General features: G+C 37.5%; 1 protein-coding gene across 2 annotated transcripts in view; it reads left to right on the top strand.

Moving 5' to 3' along the window:
* Positions 1–22,931, top strand: part of ush2a (Usher syndrome 2A (autosomal recessive, mild)) — a 238,385-nt gene that overhangs the window by 182,726 nt on the left and 32,728 nt on the right. For both annotated transcript variants that reach the window (XM_077239789.1, XM_077239790.1), the window contains exons 52-58: positions 994–1,246; positions 5,861–6,058; positions 7,360–7,514; positions 9,017–9,215; positions 16,574–16,681; positions 16,852–17,035; positions 22,457–22,614. In XM_077239789.1, the coding sequence (XP_077095904.1) occupies positions 994–1,246; positions 5,861–6,058; positions 7,360–7,514; positions 9,017–9,215; positions 16,574–16,681; positions 16,852–17,035; positions 22,457–22,614 (1,255 nt within the window). The remainder of the gene's footprint in view (positions 1–993; positions 1,247–5,860; positions 6,059–7,359; positions 7,515–9,016; positions 9,216–16,573; positions 16,682–16,851; positions 17,036–22,456; positions 22,615–22,931) is intronic.

Below are 22,931 nucleotides of genomic sequence, written 5' to 3'. Positions count from 1 at the left end.
GTGTACAAATATTTAAATGTAATTTAAGGTTAAATGGGAACGGAAAATAGAAAAAAATAGCATGAAGTATTTTAAATCTGAATTTCTGTCCATAAAAAATAGTTGGTACTTATAATTTAACAGAAAGCAAAATACAGTTCTGGTCATGGATATCTGATATCTGGTATCTGGTATCTCAAAAGTGTTTCAAACCAAACTATGATAACACTAACCTGGCAAACGTTTGCAAATCATTTGATTATTTAACCTTAAATTAAATGTAACCAATTGTAGATGTTCAGTACCTTGTAAACACAACTTTGATTATACTTTGATTTTGATTTGATTATACTGGCATATAGCCAGCCAATCAAATTAGAGCTGCCTGATCGAGAGAGAAATTTTCTGTTCAATGTGGATCAGACTATCAGCAAACAGAGAGGAAAACTATGAAAAGACTGCATTTTGGAACTCCTTTATATATATATATATATATATATATATATATATATATATATATATATATTTATACATACAGTACATACACACACATATATATATATATATATATATATAATTAACGGATAGATTTAGCGCTGAATTAGCTGTTAAAGAGCTTCACTGGATAGGTGTTTTAGTAAAGTAGTTGAGTTTTAAACTCAAGCTGCCATGGTCTAAAGTGGAGGTTGGAAAAATGAGGCACAGAGCAGTGATGTATCTGCTCCTCTCCTCAGGAAGTAGGCCCTCACAGTCACACTTCATTAATCAGATTTGCTCGCTGTAACACAAGCTCATCGTGCACCCAGCTTGAGCTCGTGAGGAAAAGAAAGAGACCAAGAAAAGAAAACTGGGATGGCGGTCATTAACTTGTAATTATGTCATTAAGGGGCATCCATGCTATTTATTGAGACAGAGGACTCCATACACACCCGCTGGCAGGGGTACTTTGACACACAACAATTGTCTGATGACTGTTGTCACTAATGAGAGTGTGTGTACGTATGTGTCCTTTAGGAGAAATGTCGCCCCAGTACGGTGTGTCCTGTGTCGGCGGTCGCGGGAGCTTTCTGCGGCTTGTGTGATTTTGACCCGGCGCACTCCATTTGTACATGGGTACCAGGCGATCCGTTCCCCGCACATATTCCATCTCCCTCTGCTACTGCCGCCACCCCAACAGAAGCTCCTCCTACTGCCGCCCACAGCCAGCTCTGCCCATCCTCGGAGGAGCTGATATACAGTGGAGTGGCAAACCGATACAGTTTCACAGGTAAACAGGTCAACAATGTTTGTCAATTTACCCTCAATAATTGTTTTTTTAACACTTTTTATTTAAAAAATATGCGAAATTGAAGGTGTTGTTATTGTTATAATTATCATAGTATATAAATAATACTAAAATAACACTGACCTGGAATAATAGAATAACAGATTCTATACAGAAAATACAGAATTTTCACAGATCAGGGGATACATCCTTGTCTGTGAAAAATAGAATTGACTACAAATTGAGAAAAGGAATGCGTATATAAATAAAATAAAACACAAAAATGCAAAAGAATTGCATAATAAAATAAGTCAATTATGTGTGGATGCATTCTGTTAAAAAAAAAAAAGTTTATTTTTTACATTTTTTTAATTTAGAAGCAGCCAGGGCTTAAAAATAAACAAAAACAAAATTATTAATCGGTTCACTCTGAGCAGAATCAGTATTTTAACGTTTCTTTTCATGCGTTTCTTTGGTAACATTATCGTTCTAAAAACGTTTTGATTAGAACAAATACAGGTTAATAACGTTATTTTAATTTAAATGTTTTATTTTATTTTTTTGCCTTTAATTTGCTTGAATTGAACTTTATACTAAGAGCCTGTGACTAAACCTCGTTACTCGAGTGGATCCACAAACTGTTGGCAAAACAATAGCTCTATCCTTTAATCGTGAATGAAGTCCTCCACAAATCTTGGAGACTGTCTCTGCTTGTTTGCAGTGCAAGGATAAATAAAAAATTGGTTCTTTGAAAAAGTACAGTGTTTTCTTTATTCAATTATGTTTTTGAGGAGCGGAGAAGAGTGTCAGTCCGGTATTTGCCGTCGAGTCATAGCCAATACAGCCTGTGCGAAACATTTCGTCTATTATATTATAAGCTTTTTTTTGCCAAATGACCGTTTTAATGACAGACAAAACACAAATCTCCGACATTCGCAGGTGAAAAACCTCGTAACTAGTTTTTTAAATTTCCTGAATAGTAGCGATTCTACACTAACCTGCAATTTTCGCTGGTTTCAAAACACAACATGCTGGATATAACCTGCGCTGGTAACATATCCTCGGATAAACTCTCGTGATCCAACTTCTAATGCCAGCACATTGCCTTGCGCCTTATATAGGATTACTTGACAACTCGTCAACGACACATTTGCATAGGACATACTATTTGAATTCATGATTGGTTTACTGCCAAAGGAAAATCTTAAACAGAATGATAAAAATAACGGTATTAACCGGTGTAACAAGGTTTGTGTTCAGGAAAGTGAAAGTGAACGTGAGCAATCACGCCACCGGCCTCGCTTCGTTCCCACGGCTCTCAGCCCCGCCCTGATTGCCACATTCCCCATCACCCCTCGCAGGCCGGGGGGGTTACGTGGCAAGCAGGGCGGGGCCGAGAGCCCAAGGACAGTGGCGGGATTGCTAAAGAGCGTCACCTGCACGCAGAGATGGGCATAAATACATGGAAATGTATTTAAAATAAAAATACAAAATACTGTGTGGTAAAATGTATTTAAATACAAATAGAAAATACTGTGTGAAAAAACAATTATTTAAATACAAATACAGTATTTTGTATTTTGAAAATACACAAAATACATGTGGAATTCGCCATCCAGTGCAGGGTATATGGTCACAGTGAATGAAGAAACTACATAGGCCTACTGACTTTTAATTCCTAACCTTATCTCTGCCCTCTCTGTCTTTCTTTCTTTCTTTCTTTCTTTCTTTTTCTTTCCTTCTTTCTTTCTTTCTTTCTGGCAATTACAAATAAACTTATACAAAATAGCAGCAATTTATATACTTATTTCTAACCAGGTTACATGTAGTCTATTACTTGTGGTAAACACTATTAAAAAATTCATACTGTATGTAAAACTATGGGAACCTTTTCTGCTATTTAGCAAAGAATATGGATGGGCGATATGACCAAAATCTTCATTTTACTTCACAGTAACAAAAATATATCATGGTTTCACAATTCTCAATATCAGTTTTCAATTTTCAGTTTTCAAATGAAAGTAAACCTTTCATTTACCTAGGTTTACTTTTTTTTCTATATTTAACTATACTATTTACTATTCACTATATACTAATTTTTTTATGAATAAAACTAAAAGATTGAAGATTTTTGTGGTGTATCATTCATCAGTGCTTCTTTTTCCACATTCCAATAATTCCTGCCAGTAATACTTTAAACACATTTGACAAGCTAGTTGATAAAAATGAACAACCGATCAAGACTGATTGGCTAATGCTATTTTCCCACTTGTCTGTGCTCTTTTATTCTTTCACATTAATTGAAGGCAAATCTGAATAATGCACTATTTTAACTTTAATCAACAAGTAGAATTTATCATGACATCCTCAGTATACCCTGACAAACAGGTTGACTGGCAAAAAGTATTTTACGTATTTTGAAAATAAAATGTATTTGAATACAAATTACATTAGATTTTTTCCAAAGGCTTTAATATACAAAATAGTATTGTGTATTTCAAATACGTATTTTAAATACATGTATCTGAAATACTGCCATCCCAGCCTGCACGCCACACCGGTCTCGAGTTTTTCACACAGGAGCTCCGGATGGAAAAAAATGAAGAGCGACAACAGTAAAGGCAAGAAAGGACCAAGCCTGGATTATTTTACGTTGTGTTTTGTTTGTTTTTATGCTGCAGTTTTCCATGAGGGGCTGCCGCTTTACTTTCGTTTTGTTTGTTTATTTTATGATATTTAAAGTATATTTTATGATATTATTACATTTGAACATTCGCCGATTCCTGCCTCCTCCTTCCCTGAACACAAAACTTGCTACAACCGGTCAATGGTAACTTCAAATAAGCGTTTCTGTTCAGAACGTTTAACCCTGATTTAGTTTTCAGTTTTGTTTGTGTTCCTGTTTTTTGTTAGTTTCCTTGAACCAGTTCAGAGCCCTGGAAGTTGGGTCATCATCAAAAGGAAGGGGTGAAGGGGGTCCATTCTATGGGACAGCCTTATTTGGGCTCAGGGGAGAGAAAGCCAACTAGGAACTTTTTTCTAGAGCCCTGTAAATTTACGCAACAAACCTGCAGATGAGAGCCAAATGTGTTCAATAAACAAGAAATAGTATGTCCAACATCTTTTATGTAAAGACATCAAACTGAATGGCACACACACACAAGAAGGAAAGTGTCGGTCATTTTGGGGATGTTCCTCACAGTGTAAACATCTGCACATTTCATGTGTTCACAAGAACAGATGCTTAAGTGTGTATTAATTGTTGTGAGTCATAAATCTCACCTGCTATTTCGAAGTCATCATTAAAACTTTAAGATAGGCGTTTAGAGCGCCCCCTTGACTCACACTCTTATTAATGTTTTCAGGGGAGTGCTGGCCTCTCGTTCTGGCTCAACCTCATCTGAGGTGTTATTTATTTGGTTAGTTACGTCTGTTTAATCAAGACTAATGCAGGAGTTGAGGGGGCTGGCTGGCACGAGGAGAGTGATTCTAGTCAGCGCTGTGCCACCATCTGGGCAGAAGCGTATAAACCTGTCGTGGCCCTGCACTCCTCCAGATGTTTCTCACGCCCCCATACCCGCATCCCTGAGAAAGATGACACTGAGTGCTCTCGGACAAATGCTTCCCAAGAGTTGATTTGCCAGCCACACAAATATGAACGATTCCGCTTCCTCCTGACTTTGTGTAGCAAACACCCTTGAGGCCTTGGGGCTTTGTGTATTTTAACGTCATCATGAAATAAAAATTCACCCTGTTTAAATCTAACAATGTGTCACTGGTCTTGTTGTACTTTCTTATGTTATTTTAGTAGAAAAAAAATGTACATACAAACTTTCCTTTTCAAAAGCACCAATCTCTCTTTTTTCAACACCCTCCTATAAAATCCTCTTCGCTCCATTCTAGTTTGAAACACCCACTTTTTACAATCCAATCAATTTGCCCTAAATTTTTTTCATTGAAAATCTTTAAATTACAGTAGGGGTTACAAATTATATTTCATGTTTTCAATTAAAATTTTAATAAACCTTTTTTATTAATTATAACTATTATTTAATTATTACTACTACTATTATCATATTCAGTTTTTATTTTCCAAAGAAAATAATAAATCGGTATTGCTTAATGTTCAATCAAATTTAATTTTTTTATTTTTTTTTATTTTTTTATTAATTTTTTTAATTTAATTCTATAAATGACGTTTGCTCATATACATATGTCGTTTTTTTTTATTTATTAATTAGTATGTAAATAAGTCATAAATAAGTTTGCTTGGTTAACTTGGTTAATTTGTTGTGAGACTGTGTCTTATCTTCTGAAAAGGGTATTTTGTCATCCTGTCACTCATAGAAGTGCCTCCGCCAGTCTGATGAAACCTATCTCGGAGATTTACACCCATGACTCCCCAAACACACGTATACAACAAACTGCTGTTTTTCTGATAACAAAAAGCATTACAGTAAACAGTGTCCCTGGCTGCTCATTAAACTTTAGTCTTGTTTTAGTGTGAAGACTGACACACTTTAGAGGCTCTCCTGTGATACTGTCAAGAACAAAGTTTCAGGGGAATTCTGAGGAATAGGTGTGTTTGTGTGACTGTTCTCTTGTGTGTCATTTCAGACACTGAACTGGACCCATACACCAGTTATGAGTATAGAATTGGTGCTTGGAACAGCTTTGGCCGTGGGTTCAGTCCCTCCTCTCGTGTCACTACTAAAGAAGACGTTCCCTGGGATGTGCCTCCTCCTCACTGGAGCCATGTGGGCCTGCGTGATGACATCATCCAGCTTGAATGGTCAGCCCCAAACAAACCAAATGGTAATTATTTTGAAAGGTGGTGTTGACTTTTATTACATCCCATTCCCTCTATATATATAAAACGGACCAGCTAGTAGTCGCTGTGCGAGTAAACCTCACTATGTATATATATATATATATATATATATATATATATATATATATATATATATATATATATATATATATATATAATTTACTACTATTTTCACTATATATCTTTTATTTACAATATGATGTAAGGATTTGGGGTCCTGATGACACCAATCTGGTTTCCCAGTTTTAATAAAAAATATAAATTCTATTTACATAGTGAAATATTACTATAATGGATTATTATATTATTATCATAAGTGAATTATTTGCTAAGATTTGTTTTTTAATTACACATAGTAATTATTAATTTAGTAATTACACGTATTAATTACACATAATTCTTATCATAGTTTGTACACAAAAGCCAGCGACTAATTTAAATCACAGTTTGTTTATATCTGTATATACCTGTATAGTGGACAAAGCAACAGTTTTGGACTATTCAGGATATATTATTTCTTCATTTTTAAGTGTGATTGCTTTCAGCTTGGAAATGTATAATAACTAACTAAAATGCACATTGCACAATTCATAGTCAGCAACTATAGGTAGAGATTGGAAGCCTCTTGGAAATTTAACATCTTTATAGTTTACTTTTTTTAAAAATAATAATCCTATAAAGTTTGATTTCTTTTTCCCTTCAAATCAGAGCACATCATTTTTTGCCAGATGCCACAGCTAGTAATGCAGTTTCTTGCTCTCATGGTAATATTGTCATATGTTTATTCAGTCGAAGGTTTGGTTATGTAAATGATTAATCACGGAGTGAATCAGTTTGGGTAATCCACGCCTGAAGTCGTGACTCTCAGAAGATTTACTCACATTTCCCCCAACAAACTGGATGGCAGGCTTTTTCTTCAGGCTGTAATGATATGACTCAGACAGAGTGGAACTAGCTGATTGTTTTATCATCTCTCCTCTGAAGACCTGCCTGTTATTAAGCGTAATCTGCATAGCTCGGCAGAATAATTTATGAAGAGCAAAATTCACACGCGCATAAACACTAAGTGAGAATAACAAGCTTCATTTTAGGGAACTTCTGTGCCACTTAATATGTAAAGAAACATGCTGATTGCTCATTAGGACTTCACTCTGATGCTAATCAAACGGCTTGCCACCCAATCTGTTGTGATTTGAAAGTTAGTTCAACGGTTTTACTACTGCACTGCGTGAAATTAATGTTGAAGCCATTTTTTGACCCTGCGTGTTTTTATGTACTCTGATAGGTGAGATAAGTACCTATGTGATCCTGCGTGATGGACAGGAGCGCTACCGTGGCACTGATCATAGCTTCACAGATGCGGGAGGAATCCGACCTTTTCGGGAGTACATGTACCAGCTCAGAGCCTGCACTGCTGCCGGCTGCACAGACAGCTCAAAAGTGAGTCTATTTCTCATCGACCTCTCATCTTATAGGCAGAAAATCATAGAACATAACAGTGAAGTGTGTAATTACATTGCCACTAGTGGTACCAAATGGGATTGCAACAATGACCATTTCTAAACGGGTTTCCCGTACACAAGCAGCCATTGGTTGGCCAAATACACAGTCCTGCCCCAAAGTAACGCTATCAGTTGAGATAATGTCGCTGTGTCGGGACGGTTGGGATGCTCTGACCGGACACAGCAACATTTATTTAATGGTGTAATATTGATTCAACGTTTGTTTAACAAATCAATGTTTTGGTATGTTTAAAGAGACACTTTTTGGGAAAAAAAACTTTAAACATGTTTGTAAAAGGTACTGTTCAGGTGTAAAAAAAAGATTTGGGCTACACTTTATTTTAAGGTGTCATTGTTACAGTGTAATTAAATATTTAAGTACAGTGTAATATTAATTAACTACATGTACTTACTATAGGGTTAGGGTAGGATTAGGTTTTGGTTGAGGGTTAGTTGCATGTAATTAGGCATAATTTACTGTTATTACTATGGTAATTACATGTAACATATGTAATAAGGACTCTGTAAAATAAAGTGTTACCAAAAATTGGTGTATATACAGTAATATAGTTGTATAGTCACTCCTACCCACTCACTCATTTTCCTATTGTCCTTCATCTTTACAGTCTTACCAGCAAATATTTACAAGCATTGTGCTGAACATCTACAAAACACTTGTAAAGTATTGCAGGAGTCGTACTCCCCCTTTCACGCCCATGTTATGTCGCTAGTGCAGAGTAAACAGGATATTTTTAATGGCAAGCTAATGGAAGAAGAGCAACAGCTGACTTCCTGCCATAATTGTTGTCTCTTTGTAATAGCTGTCAGCGGCTCAGCTGATGAAAGAATTAACCTGTCTATCTTCTCATGTCTAATTTAGGATCCGATTATCAATAACCGCACAGATCTGCTAGAGGCAAAGTAAAAAGAACCTCCCAGGGCAGCGTTAGGTCCATTTTTCTTTCCACACACCTCCGGGGTCTTGCCCAGCACACCAATTGTCCACCAATGATCCACTTCTTCTCTCTTCTTCCCCCTCGCACGATCGTTTTTAAGTGGAGCTGGATTAACTTGTACACCTGCAAGCATTGCCCAAACAGTTGCAATTATTGTCCGACCCAATACAAGGGGAGCAATTACCACGGGGCACTCTGTTGTCGTTCAGCGGGACTCTGCTCAGCCAGCTCTGTCGGTGGGAATGAGGAACCTGATTTAATCTTTGTGGACACTCTGCAGGCTCACTAGCACATCAGGCCAGCGCCGGGCCAGACTACACGTAGCCGGGAAAAAAACACCTTAACCACCTCTCACGGCCCTTTCCTAATAGTCTGCCACTCCTAAAGACAAGAGTTGAAACTACTAGTGACATTCTATTAGAGCAGGATATCCAAGCCTCCATTAGGGCAAATTGCTCTGTAATTCTTTTTGTTGTGTGTCCAGGTTGTGGCAGTGACTGTCCAGGGGGAGCCAGAGGGAATCGCCGCTCCCGTGGTGAAAGCGCTGTGGCCCGGGGCACTAAAGATCAGCTGGGTGGCTCCAGCCAAACCGAACGGTATCATCCGGGAGTACCACATCAATCAGAGCGGCGTTGGAGTGATCCACACAGAAACAGAGGGGGAGATGGCTTACAATGTCACAGGTATCACATATACACTACCTTTCAAAAGTTTGGGATCAGTACGATGTTTTATTATTTCTTTATATTTTGAAAGAAATACATTTATTCACAAAGGACACATTCAAATGAAGGTGGCAGTAAAGAGTTACAAAAATATTTACAAAAAATTCCAATAAATGCTGTTCTTTTAAACTTTCTTTTCATTAAAGAGTCCTGAAACAAATGTATGATGGTTTCCACCAAAAACATTAAACACCACAACTGATCAATACTCAACATATAATAATAATAATAATGATCAGTATAATATTTTTATAATTTCTGAAGGATCATGTGACACTGAAGATAATGTTATTATTATTATTATAAATAATATTTAAATATATTAAAATAGAAAACAGCACTTAGAAATGATTGTTTTATATCTCACAATATTACTTGCCTTGGTGACCATAAAAGGCTTCTTTAAAAAAAGCAACTTACCAGCACCATATTTTTAAACAGTTTAAAAATAAATATTAAATATTATAAATAATATTAATTCGTTTTTATATATACAGTAGTTCTTGCTATAGATTTGAATGATCTGTAGTTAAAATTATATATATTTTTTAATTTTATTATTTTACTTTTTTTAATGATTTGTTTTTAGGACCCACATTTTTTTGAGGTGAGTCATATATATCTCTGCATTTTGTTTCCCAGATGTCTGTTTTCTAAGACTTTATTGTAATACCATCTAAGTACAGTCCACAAAGCTTTTTTATTTCGCGAATTAAGTAACCCTGATATATTTTAAACTGTAAAACAGATTAACAATGAAGAAAAGTTTGAGTCTAATACCTATAAACTCTAACTATTTTACTTTAACATAAGGAAAGTACTCAATAAGAGAGAGGAATAAAGAGTAAAGTCAGAGGGCGAGTGATGAATCAGTTTAGCAGCAGAGAGCAGCCGCCCCCTACACACTGCCCCATGCTGGCCCTGACGGCGGCAGCAGCGAGAGTAAGAGAGCGAGAATACGCCGTGTCTCCTCCACGTGCCCTGCCTTTATTTATGCATGCTGTTTCTGGAAGCAATCTAATGACTGAATTTACACCTGATTCCCGCAATGAGCAGCCGGCCTGCCCATCACTCCTGAGGCCTCCGCTGATTTGTGGGGCTACTTTTATCTGCCTGGGAGAGGAGCAGTGTTCCTGGCCCTGAGCCATCCGTCACCACCGCAAGGGTACGCACAAGGCGCACTCCCACTTTCAGTGCCGCCCGACTCTACACAGCCCAGCACATGGCAATGGACAGCTGAACAACTACCAGCACACACAGAGAGAGGGGCTTAGATTAAAGGGTTAGTTCACCCAAAAATGAAAATTAAGTCATTAATTACTCACCCCCATGCTGTACCAACCCCGTAAGACCTTCGTTCATCTTCGGAACACAAATGAAGATATTTTTGATTAAATCTGAGAGGTGGATCACTGCTACATAGGCTGCCAGAGGGAATGAAACTTGACGGCCCAGAAAGTCGTTAAAGAACATGTTTAAATATTCCATGTGCCTACAGTGGCTCAACTATAAGTTTATCAAGCGGCGAGACTATTTTTTTCCCGAAAAAAAACATAATAACGACTTTATTCGACTATTCCTTTTCATTCCTTGTGGGCCTGAGACGAGAGTTCAAGAGATTTCCACGACGCATGCGCGAGAACTGAACAAGAAGTATTAGAAGAAGAACGTTCTCTTCTCAGTTCTCGCGCATGCGTCGTGGAAATCTCTTGAACTCTCGTCTCAGGCCCACAAGGAATGAAAAGGAATAGTCGAATAAAGTCGTTATTATGTTTTTTTTTTTCGGGAAAAAAGTATTCTCGTCGCTTGATAAACTTATAGTTGAGCCACTGCAGGCACATGGAATATTTAAACATTTTCTTTAATGACTTTCTGGGCCGTCAAGTTTCATTCCCTCTGGCAGCCTATGTAGCAGTGATCCACCTCTCAGATTTAATCAAAAATATCTTCATTTGTGTTCCGAAGATGAACGAAGGTCTTACGGGGTTGGTACAGCATGGGGGTGAGTAATTAATGACTTAATTTTCATTTTTGGGTGAACTAACCCTTTAAGTGCTCACAAATCTGTTTTATCACTTTTTTTGTTTTTGTTTTTTTGTTTTACCAATTTTGTTATTATTATTATTATTCAATTTTCTTTTACATTGTTGTGCCCATTGTCTTTAATGCAGCCATAATGAAATGCTTTTCTCAGCTAATATTAATACATGTGACTGCTATTAATGTAATTATTCTAATGGGTAAATAATGTATTTAAATTCAGTAGATTCAATTATAAATGTGTAATCAATTGGAAGCAATAATAGTCATTTATTTAAATTTATCATGCTGTTTTGTACACATTGTCTTAAAAAGCGGCCACTTTTTATAATGTCTGCAATGGTAATGTAATGTTTGGAAGCTTTTCAAATATTGATACACGCAACTGCTGTTAATATAATTATTATAATCGGTAGATATTGTAATAAATTCAGTTAAAAATGTGTAATCATTTGACAGCAATAATAACAATAGTAGTAGCAAAATTATTTATTTGTTTGTTGTCTAGACTGGAATATGTATTTTGTTTCTTTTAAATTATCTTTTTGAATGGGCTCCTATTCAAATAGTACATATGCGCTGTAATTTTCTGTCTCTACGGACCAATATGAAATGCATAATTCACGCAGAGAGGAAAAAGAGAGAAAGTTTCTCGCTCCAGCCCGTCGACACTATCACTGACATGATTATCAAACCTAAGTCGGGCACATCGTTTTGAGGAGCATCTGATCTTTTTCCAGTCAGGATTAATCTGAATGAATCGCATGCAGGGAGCCGCTCCTCTGAGACATGGCTGACTCTGAGAATGCTATCATCTCATAACGCCGGAGAGAATGACATCCTCGCTTCCCGTGTTTGAGCTTACAGGCGTCCAGGAGAAAATCAGGCTCATTTATTTAAATATATTGTAAAAAAAAAAAAAAAAAAAATGTGTTTTGAGACTGTTGACTGCAGTCTGTGTAGCTTAAACATCTCATAGGCAGAGTCTCACTGAAAGCAAATGATGTTTAAACAGCAGGTTTCCTGTGTTTAGCTGATCTACTTGTAGGCGTGTAGTTCTCAGCTTTCCTCTCCGAACTCAGACCTCCCTCCCTGCCTTCAGCAGCGCTCAGCCACAGGCTGTCTGTCTGTGCACTCCAGAGGAGCCACTGGGAAGCGCCAGATTTTTGTAAATAAGCTTGAAATCAGCAGGGACCTTCAAATGGTTGGAGCTCAACTGCAACTTGCTGTCGACCAAAGATATTTCAGCTAGTAGCAGCGGTAAGGGGCTTTCCGAGTTCTTTCTGTTCCTCTGAAGGCCCTGAAGTTGGCAGCGACGGCACGCACCAAACAAATCATCCAGTCCTGGATCCTGGGGTGAGTGGGGAGGGAGGGGATCTGATGGCAGATTTGGCCGGCTGGCAGTGTGGCGTGTTTAAGACTTGGCTGGGGGTGATGGCAGGCAAAGGCGGTCTCGCTGGCTGGGATGTGAGGCAGCGGTGATGGCGTTCAGACGCTGGCAGAGGCTGCAAAATGCCTTTGCTCGGGGTTTCCTTTGTGGAGAGGCTCTAAAGCCACGCTGAGACTTTCATGTCCCTCTGCGCAGAGCGGTAAATCCTACCAGTGTTTTGTGCCGCGCGCCGGCTCGGGCAGCCTAAGAGTCTGTGCTCCAGCGCCGACTGCTGCTGGGAAGCACCTGCATGCTCCTTAAAACTCCAAACATCCTGCCTTCCCTCACTTGACATGATTAAACACAAACCAAAGTGCTCAAGCCTACTGCTTGCTTTCTTTGTGGCCGCCACTTTAAACACCACATTAGAGTCACTGGATTACAGATTTAGCTTTTTTTTTCTCGTTGGTACCTATGAAACTATTAAGACTAAAACTTAATTTAGAAGCAAGTTGCATTTGAGTGCTTGTTGTATGCACAATTTTATACAAAAATAAAGATTCTTTATTGGCATCTATGGTTCCATGAAGAAATTGTAATTTCCCTGAAACATTTTCATTGCAAATTTAAGAAATTGTTCTTAAAATTCTCTTCACACTAAGGAAAAAAAAATCATTTAAGAACTGAATACTGAAAGGTTCTTTGGGGTACCCCAAAATTGCTTTTCTATGGAATTGCTGCAAAACCCCCACTTTGGATTGGAACCAATATTTTTAAGAGTGTATGTGAGTTTACTACATATACATCAAAAACTGAAATTTATTGAAGTTGTGTGTGATGCATGGAATTGAAAGAGATCGTGTTCAAACATTTCTTTGTAGCTACAGGAGCTGTGCGCACGTTCAAACACACACTGTGAGAGCCGGCCCTTTCATATGACAGCACTCCTAGTGACAAAGACAGTTCCTGTCCCCTTTGTTATTGTAATGAATGAAGACCAAATAAATGAAAGGCATCAATAATTAAAGCATTATTAGTTTTGACTGTGACTTCAACACATTGGGAAAAATCCAATGGGTGAGAAAAAGGTTTATAAAAGCTTTTTTTGTACCTTTTAAATGTTCTTTTTTTAGATCATACAATTAAGATTATAGACTACACCTCAAATGCTCTTTATTTTAATAGGGCAAGAAGCTGATTTATTTATTTCACTTTTTTTGCACGATGGAAAATTGCAGTGTGAAATGTGCTTTAATTAACTAAGTGTAGTGTATGATTATTATGTATTTAATTGCATAAAAATTAAGAAATTAATATTTAAAAAAAATTTAAAAAATAAAGTAAAAACACCATAAATGCCACCCTTCAAAATGTGTTTTTTAATGTGCATGCCAAATTATTAGTCTAAATTAGAGTAAAAAAAAAAATTCTACAGTACATGCCTGTGAGATAAAACACTTAATATCGCATAGTCAAGATGCACTTCATCATTGCAAATTAGCTTCTGTTAAATTATGTATAAAATCCCCAAAGAATCTAAAATATGTATAGCTTTTCATTAACTGATGTGAATTATTGCTCTCAATTATATAAATTAAGTTGCAAGCCATGCGTTTAATTGGACATTTGTAAATTGATTAATAATTTATTAATATACAGTACTAGCATTTTAATTCTATTTCTAAAACTAATTCTATTAGTTTAAATCTTCATTGAATGTTTTCATAAAATGTAATGCTCTGAAAATTATCCTAAAAGTGTCAGCTTGTAAACGTACTTTATATTTCCAAGTTGCACAATTAAAAACTGAAAGACTTCATGTCATTACAAGTAAAAATCTTATGTAAGTGTATAAAGTCACCGGTTGGTTTTAGCCAGCACCTCATTCTCAAACCCCTTCACCTGGCTTATCAGTCTACCGTGTGCAGCTGCTTTATCAGGGTTCAGAGAGGTCTGCCCATGTCCTGATAGAAGAGAAGAACCTTTGCCTCCTAAATTATGCGTGAGCGGGAGGAAACTGATCCTATAAAAGGCATCAGGGGTAGTCTCCTAGCTTGGCTGACACGTAGAGCCCACAGATCGCTTCATAATCCCCTCCAGACAGAAAAAAAAACATTAAGTAATTGTAGACAGGAAGTGGGCACTTAATTATTTAGAGGTTTTTATCAATGTGGCAGGTAAAGTGAGTAAGCATTGCAGGCCTTTTCTCATCAGGTCGCCACGTTCAGGAATAGCACCTATCATCTTCTCATATTCTCTAATGCAAACAGTAAATGGCAGCTTGTCAATAAAATACCTTTTTATATCGTTTATTACCTCACACTTCCTCACTGTGCTGTACGGAGCAATTTGGATGACAGTTACGGCATTGTTTCACTTTGTGTTAGCCGTGTGCTACAAATGGGCTGTTGTGTGCTTAGAGGGGATAGAGCTAAAATTATTGATTTTTTTTTTTTTTTTTTTTACTCCTGCTTATTTATATATGTATTTATTTGCAATTTTCATTAAAGGTGCATATGTCTTTAACAGGCTAAGAGTGCCCCCTTCAGTTTGAATGGAATATCAAAATGTAACTGAGGGTGATGTCGTGAATGGATCAATATATTTTTTTTCTGGTATAATATACATGCATATTAATAATTACGATTTCCGGCTTGATATTAGACAGCATATGCTTCATTTAAGTGCAAGTTTGAGTCCTTAAAAATAGTATTGTCTCTGTAAAATATTTCAAATTAAATAATCTGTTTCCTATGTTTGTAATAATAATAATAATTAATTGGGATGTTAATGCTTTTACTAATATTATTTCTAAAGCTAATCTCCATGAAGTTATTCATAATCATTCAAAGATTTTTTTTTCTGAATAATGTAATCTTCCTATTGGTTACCCAAGTAGATTGATCTCTAAATTAGGTTGGATTTATGGCATGCGAATGCTTTCAGCCCCCCTGAACACCAAATGCTATAATAACTTACCCCTCAACACTATAATAACCTAGCCCTTCTAGAATACACACCTGGACATGTTTTGCATGGCGATGTGTGAAGTGAAGCTTTAAAGGCAATATTCAGTGGTTTTCCCCTGTGTTTAGTATGCTCAACAGAATTCTTTACTTAACCCAAACACAGCTCAACGTTCTGAAAACATTGATCTGTGTTTGGGTTAAATGAGAGAGGCCGTAAGGAATACTAAACAGGAGCACGGGTGCATGTGCTCCTCCAGATGTGGAGGCAGTGCTCGACGGACACCGGCACGGCTTTACGGGGTGTGCAGAGTTCAGGATTAAAGTGAGATTTAAAGTGCTTCAGGATTAGAACCAGATTTAGAGTTCTGAATGCTGAAGCTGCATCTTTGTCACAGGTGCTGCATTATGTTAGACACCAAATTACTCATACATTTTATATTTATTTGTTTATTTTGTTGAAATTAAATAATATAAGCCCAATCTTTTTCATTTTAAATGGGGTTGCATGAAAAAAAATATAAATAATATTCTATTTTCATTGATTCATAATTACTATATATATATATATATGAATCCAAAAGCTTGTTAACTCTATTATTTATATACATTTAGTTGTTCAGTGGGCCATTGGCTGTAATATTACATTAAGCATTCAGAGGGATTCCAGTGTATTCTTTGCTGTTATGTGAGGTACAGAGTTGTTATAATCAGCTGAATTTTATATTTCATATAAATATTGATCAGTTTTTTTTATATATTTAAAACTAAATTATAATTAAGTATTAAATATATTAAATTATATTCACATTTTATATTTTGAAATTATATTATTATATATTAGATTATATTTATTGTTAAATCCATTAGGACATGTGTAAGTGTGGAGGTGATTGTTGCAGAGGGTGTTTAAAAGCAGTGTCTGTTGACTGTTTTTGCAGGTCTGCTTCCGCACACCGACTACAGCTTCATTCTTGTTGCATGCACTGCAGCTGGTTGCGGAGCAAGTCAGCCATCTATGGGCCGCACACTGGAAGATGCACCAGCAGGTTAATGCACTTACACACACTGACACTCACTGTAACATATCATCTCACACTAAAAAGATTGTTGTTTGTTTTTTATTTTCAATGCATAAGAGTTTTCGTATATATATATATTGTATTTAATATATTCACTTGTCTCGTCTGTCCTATCATCTTTGTTTTCTCTTCTCTAGATGTGTGGGTTGTGCCCAGGCATATACAGGTGAACTCTTCAGCAGTGGAGCTTCACTGGAGCCAGCCGCTCAAACCCAATGGCCTGCTCTCTCGGTATCGGCTGCTTCGTGACGGAGTGGTCGTTTTCACCAGTGACGGAGGAAAGATGAGCTACACAGACGCTGGCCTTCAGCCCAACACCAGGTTCTATCTATCAGCTATCTTTAACAAGCCATTAGCACTTGATTATCGATGACATCTAATCCTATGTGTGTCTTAAAGAATCCAGGGACTCTACAATAACAGAGCTCTTCAGTAACAGAGCTGCTCTGATACCAAATCATTAAAAGTTTTTAAGAGGAGCGAGCAGGGAGGCTAGCTAATGAGAAGCAGCGTTGGCTTGGAGAGTCGCATTGATCGCGTTCCCCTTGTGATTCGTGTTAGGACACCAACTAAACTTTTCTACTGTTGATGGAGAGCGAGACTGAGGCTCTAAATGGCTAAACACTAAGCTTTTAATTGTCTTTACTACAAATTATTGGTCAGGAAATTACCTCTTCATTGTGAAAAGTCATTTAATGCTTTGGAGTACAGGCGCATACTGCAGATTGGCTAGCTTCCCACAAATGAAAAGTTGTTATCTAAAGAGGAATGATCAGATGTTATTTTTCAACAAGATAATGCTCCTGCCCAAATTGCAAAGACAACCCAGAAGTGGCTTGAGAACAAATCTATCAGGCTCATGTTTGTGCCTGGTTACAGTCCAGATGAACCCTATAGTGAATATTTGGTCTCACATTAAACTAAAACTAACTGGGAAACATTTTTCAACTGCTCATGAACTGTTTGAAGCCATTAACATTGAGTGGGACAACACTGACTCTTCTTCCTATAAAAAGCTATCAGCAAATTTACCCACATGGCTTAAACATTTAAAGAAAACAAAGGAAAAGGCAATTCCATGCCTAAGTTACTTTATCTACAGTACTGGTATTTGTGCAATTCTTGCTAATTTCCTGACTAGCGATTTGTGATTAAAATGGACCATTTAAAGACCATGGCTGAATCCGAAATCGCCCCCTATACCCTCAAATAGGGCGTTATTTGATGGGACAGCCATTTGTAGTGGTGCTCGAAACCATATTGGACTTTATTGAGTGCACTTATTCAATCCCACATTGCACTGCAACAACGAGTGTACAACCAAAGTATACTCAACAGCTTTCCGAATTCGCTTACTCGTTTTCACTCACTCCTTCAAGTGAACAGTATTTGTGGACTTAGGCCGTGTGTCCACCAAAGCGTTTTTTCACACAAATGGCGTATAATTCCAATTGTTTTCAATGGGAGCGCCGCGTTTTTTAAACGCCATGAGCATAACGAGGCGGTGAGCGTGTATTTAACGCTCAAGCGCTGAGCGTTCGGCGTTTTTTACTGGTCGCCGAGAATTGAAAAATGTTCAACTTTGGGTAAAACGCAGCGCTCATCACTGTCACTTTTTACACAACTGTCCAATCACAGTGGAGGAGGGGCGGGACAAATATCACACCGTCCAATTGTCACAACATTCTTTCTGTACAACGACATCAACCAGCAGAGCTAATCGAACAAAATGGATGAAAAATAAATTTTTAGTATGAAACAAATTATCTGCGAAATCAGTTACAAGTAAACTGTGCTGCGGATATTCTGTATCATAGCAACAAAGCCTCTCAACTGAAAAAACGCTGCGCTGCCAAAACACTCTCAAGCGCCCACAGCTAGGCGTTTTGCTGGCTAAAAACGCTTTGGTGGACACACAGCCTTACGTAAGGAATAGTGAATGAGGGTTTAGGGGGCGATTTCGGATTCATCCCATTTTTGGCTTGGCCCTTTTTTTCTTTTTTTTTCCTTTTATCACAAATTATTCACAATTTTATTTTTACATAATCACGTATTATTATATTATTTAAAACATAATAAAGGATGGTATAGGGATGCTAACGATTAATCGGCGATCGATTAATTGTCAATAATAATTGAATCAATAAATTCATCAATGGTCGATTAAGCAAGGACAACATTAGATTGCGTAGTTTTGAGGTGTGTGTGACTCGTGCGCAAAACACATGCACCATGAAGCATGAAAAGCCATTTTTAAGCCATTTATTTCTAAACATAGTTAACCAAGGGTCCAAAAAAACGCCAAACAAGTAATTTTACTGAACATAAGAACTACTTACTTGTGTTAATAAAAGTACATAGAATAAATGAGTAATACGATCTTCCAGCGCTGTTTCAGCTGTGCGCTCCTATTCTGTGGCATATGGTAAATCAAGACCTGTCTATCTGAACGATCAAATCAACCTAAGTGCACTCCAGCTGTAAAACAGTGTTCGATTGGTCTCTACACATCGTCACTACCCACCACACCCGAGATCCTGTTTCCAGTGGTTGAACTTTCAAATGACATTGGAAATCCCAAAAGACCTATAGCTTTAGCCAAGCAGCATGTCAGGTGACAGGTCACTCTGTGATCTACGCATTGCATTGTCTTATGTTTTGTTTGGCTCGTTCAAGACCACCTGCTCTAAATAAAGACGTGATCTACAATGGTTAACTAATATTTTGTGAAGTTACAACATGTGGCGCAAAAGCATCATGTGTATACTGCGTCGACACTTTTTCACACAAATACTTGTTACATTTTGGTCTCTAACTGAAACAGATATGCTTGTTGTACTCTGCTAGTTGAGAACTTTTCAATGAAAAAAATAGTTATGGTCATATCCCTATTTTCTCCTAGCTTCTAAAGCTTTAAAATGACCTATTTTGTGTTTGTGGTTGTTAAGTAATGTGATAACTTAGTAGTGCTTTAAATTTAAGAGGTTAAGGTTAAGTTAAAGATTAATCAATTCATTGATTGTTAACGATAAGGCTAATTTATGTAAATTGACATTCCTAGTGTGTTATAGTATAAATAATTGTATAAAAATAATTTTCATCTTAATTCATTTTTGTATTAGGTTAATTCCTAGGACTATTATTTTTAAATTTAAGTACATAAATAAATATGAGAATATAATTTTCTTGATGTTGTAGAAATTCAGCTGTTTTGTCAATGCCTCGTTATTCATGAATATATCCAGTCTTAGCATCTGTGAAATCTGTTTGTTGGCTGTAATAAAAAAATGCACACAGGGACTCTGTGCAAAATAATTGGTTAGTTTGTGCAATATGTTGTGTAAATATTTGCAATGGTTCATTCTCATAAGCTGCTTAAGATACAGGATAAATCTGTTTGTTTCATTACTTTACAATCAGTGATTCGTAGATTGTTCACTGCATTCCTCTCACGTGTGTGTATATATATATATATATATAGAGAGAGAGAGAGAGAGAGAGAGGGGGGGGGGGGAGAGAGAGAGTGCTTAAACATTTTTGATCATGCAAATCTATATCTTCCACACTGATTTGAACTGTCAAAACCATGTGTCTTCTGATTGGACAGTTTGGACAGGTCATTCAGTCACCTGACCTCCCTCTCATTGTCCCTCGGCTGCTTTTGTTTATACTGTAGCTTCAAACAGAGCAGGGGATAGCCATGACGTTTAATTTGCCGTAATTCCAGATGACCTGCCAAAAGGCATTCCCTTCTCCCGTGCTCTCCCCTTTCCCTTTCTTCCTCCAATTTAGCTCTGTAAGGAGCGTTACAAAGGCAGACGAGTGGTTCATTATCCAGACAGGCTATAGGCTGATGTGAAACAGTTAACCAGGGTGCTGGGGGGTGTTCTGCCAGCACTCCTGCTCATCGATTATTTATGACAATGTTGATTAGCTGTCACTTACCTCACTATCGTAGAAAGTCTCTCTGACGAGTGAAATATTAACCTTTCTCCCTCTAGGGAAACAGGTTAGCCGCTTGCCACTTCGTTTGATGCGCCGTATCATGTTTATTCGACTTAATGCATGCAACATACACGCAGCGGCGAAATACCTGCGTCAGCATGCACAGCTGTTCACTGGTGTGTTTTAAACGTGTTTTCTGATTAATATCTCTAATGCTTATATTGCACATGATGAGCATGGTATATAATAACTGATGTGACTATTTTAAAGGAGTAGTGCCGGAACAATAGTTAATGTGAAGGTATTAATGGCTGGCTATGGAGTTTATGGCAAATTAAAAGCCTTTAATGTTGAACATGACCCACATACATTGCTAATGCACACCTTTGCACTGACACCCATCTCTGTTTAAAAGGTAAATCTATCTTGTGAAGTCATGTATGTCTTAGAAGAGCTTTCCGGCGAGTGTTTTTATAACCCACATCAGGCGTTAATACATGCGCGTACACACACACACACACACACACACACACACACACACACACACACACACACACACACACACACACACACACACACACACACACACATATACACACACATACACTTCCCTTTCTATTTATATGCATGTCTGTTCAGTGCATCTGTCACGCCTGTCACTGATCACAGTGGAGGGGCTGATCAGCATTGCATTAACAATGTCATCTGTTAAATAGTATCACACCATATCGATCCAGCAGGGACTTTTCCAATGAATCAAGTATAATGTAAAAGCAGAATTGCAAGAAGGCATAGTCATCTGAGCATTTACTTTTCTCCATTTATATTGGAAGTAAAATAGTACATTTCATGAGTCAACAGCTGATTAATTGACTAATTGAAGATTTAGTTATTCATTTATTCTGGTGAAAACCTCTTTAAGAAATGATGTCTTTTAAATTCATTCTTTTTAAAACACTGCAAGTTTATTTCGTGATAATGAAGTCTGTCTGTACAGTTACTAACTAAAGGGAGCCACGCTAATAAAATAACTAGGGAATTTTTGTAGTTGTAGAGGCAGTTCTATTTTCTTAATATACACTTCTGAAAAGCAGCAGTGAAACATGACAAAACTGTTGTTGCTTTTAATGTCAAATTGTACTGCAATCTCTCTTAAACTGCCCACGCGTTCTCGCTCATTTGTGGTCACAGTCGTGAAATATCACAAGCAAAAAAGGTCCATTGTCTCTGGTCAAAAGTATATAAAAGTCATAGTCACTTTCAAACCAAGTTCTGTTGGTCATTGCATAAATCTGTGTAAATTAAACTCTTAGTGAATTCTGTATGGGGAAATTTTTCACCTTGGAAAACTCCAATTCGAAATTCCAGATTTTGTGTAATTCTATTGTAAAAACTCGATTTCCACTTCACTTTTTTTGTATTTATTTGCTTTATTTATTGGTTTTTATATCTGCTGTTTGCTAGTTTTACTTCAGATTGGCTTCCCATTCCTGATTTTAAACAACATTTGCTTTGTTACGCTGGCGTTCATGCCTCAATTCTGAGAACTTTGATGAAAGACGCGCATCCTTAAACAAAACTATGCTTGCTGTGAAAGACACGGCTTAATGGCAGAATCAATGCACCCGCCTCTCTTGCGGACAATGAATAATAAAACGCAGGGTCGACTCCCACCTGAAATGGAGAATCGCTGAAACAGAGGCAAATTTAACTTCTGTGACAGGAGACTTTTAAGCTAATAGCATAATTTAGTTTCTCAGTTGACTTATTTATCTCCCATCCATCTTTGTTTCGCAGATATGTGTACGAGTTGGAGGCCACCACCAGCGGCGGGAGCAGTCTCAGTGATAGATACGTCATTCAGACCCCTGTCTCCTCCCCGGAAAGGATTCCTCCTCCGAATAATGTCAGCCTCCACGGCCCTCGCTCCGTCTTTGTTGCCTGGTCACCCCCAGGTAATGTTTACAACCTAATGCGCTATGCAGCCTCTCTATTTAGCACTCAAGCAAGGCTGATTTATCCCTGCTCGGGCCTGCGAGAGTGACGGCACGCGGGCAAGAATTTACGAGTGGCGTTGTGTGTAATTTACCAGGAGCCCAACATGGTCGTGGTGTACATGCATCAGTGCGGGCAGGACGTAGATGGGTCCCACCAATCAATTAACATTCAAACCTAAGTGACAGCTTTTCCTACCTCTAGTGTGATTTAAAGGAGACTTGTTTGAGATGCGCTCGCCCTTCACCTGCGTGTGTTCTCCCATCACTGTCCAGTC

The sequence above is a fragment of the Siphateles boraxobius genome, unplaced genomic scaffold (genome assembly GCF_051911475.1).
Source record: "Siphateles boraxobius isolate OS27281-9 unplaced genomic scaffold, OSU_SipBor_1 22, whole genome shotgun sequence".
NCBI classification, from domain to species: Eukaryota; Metazoa; Chordata; class Actinopteri; order Cypriniformes; family Leuciscidae; genus Siphateles; species Siphateles boraxobius.
This window is presented reverse-complemented; position numbering and strand designations above follow the sequence as displayed.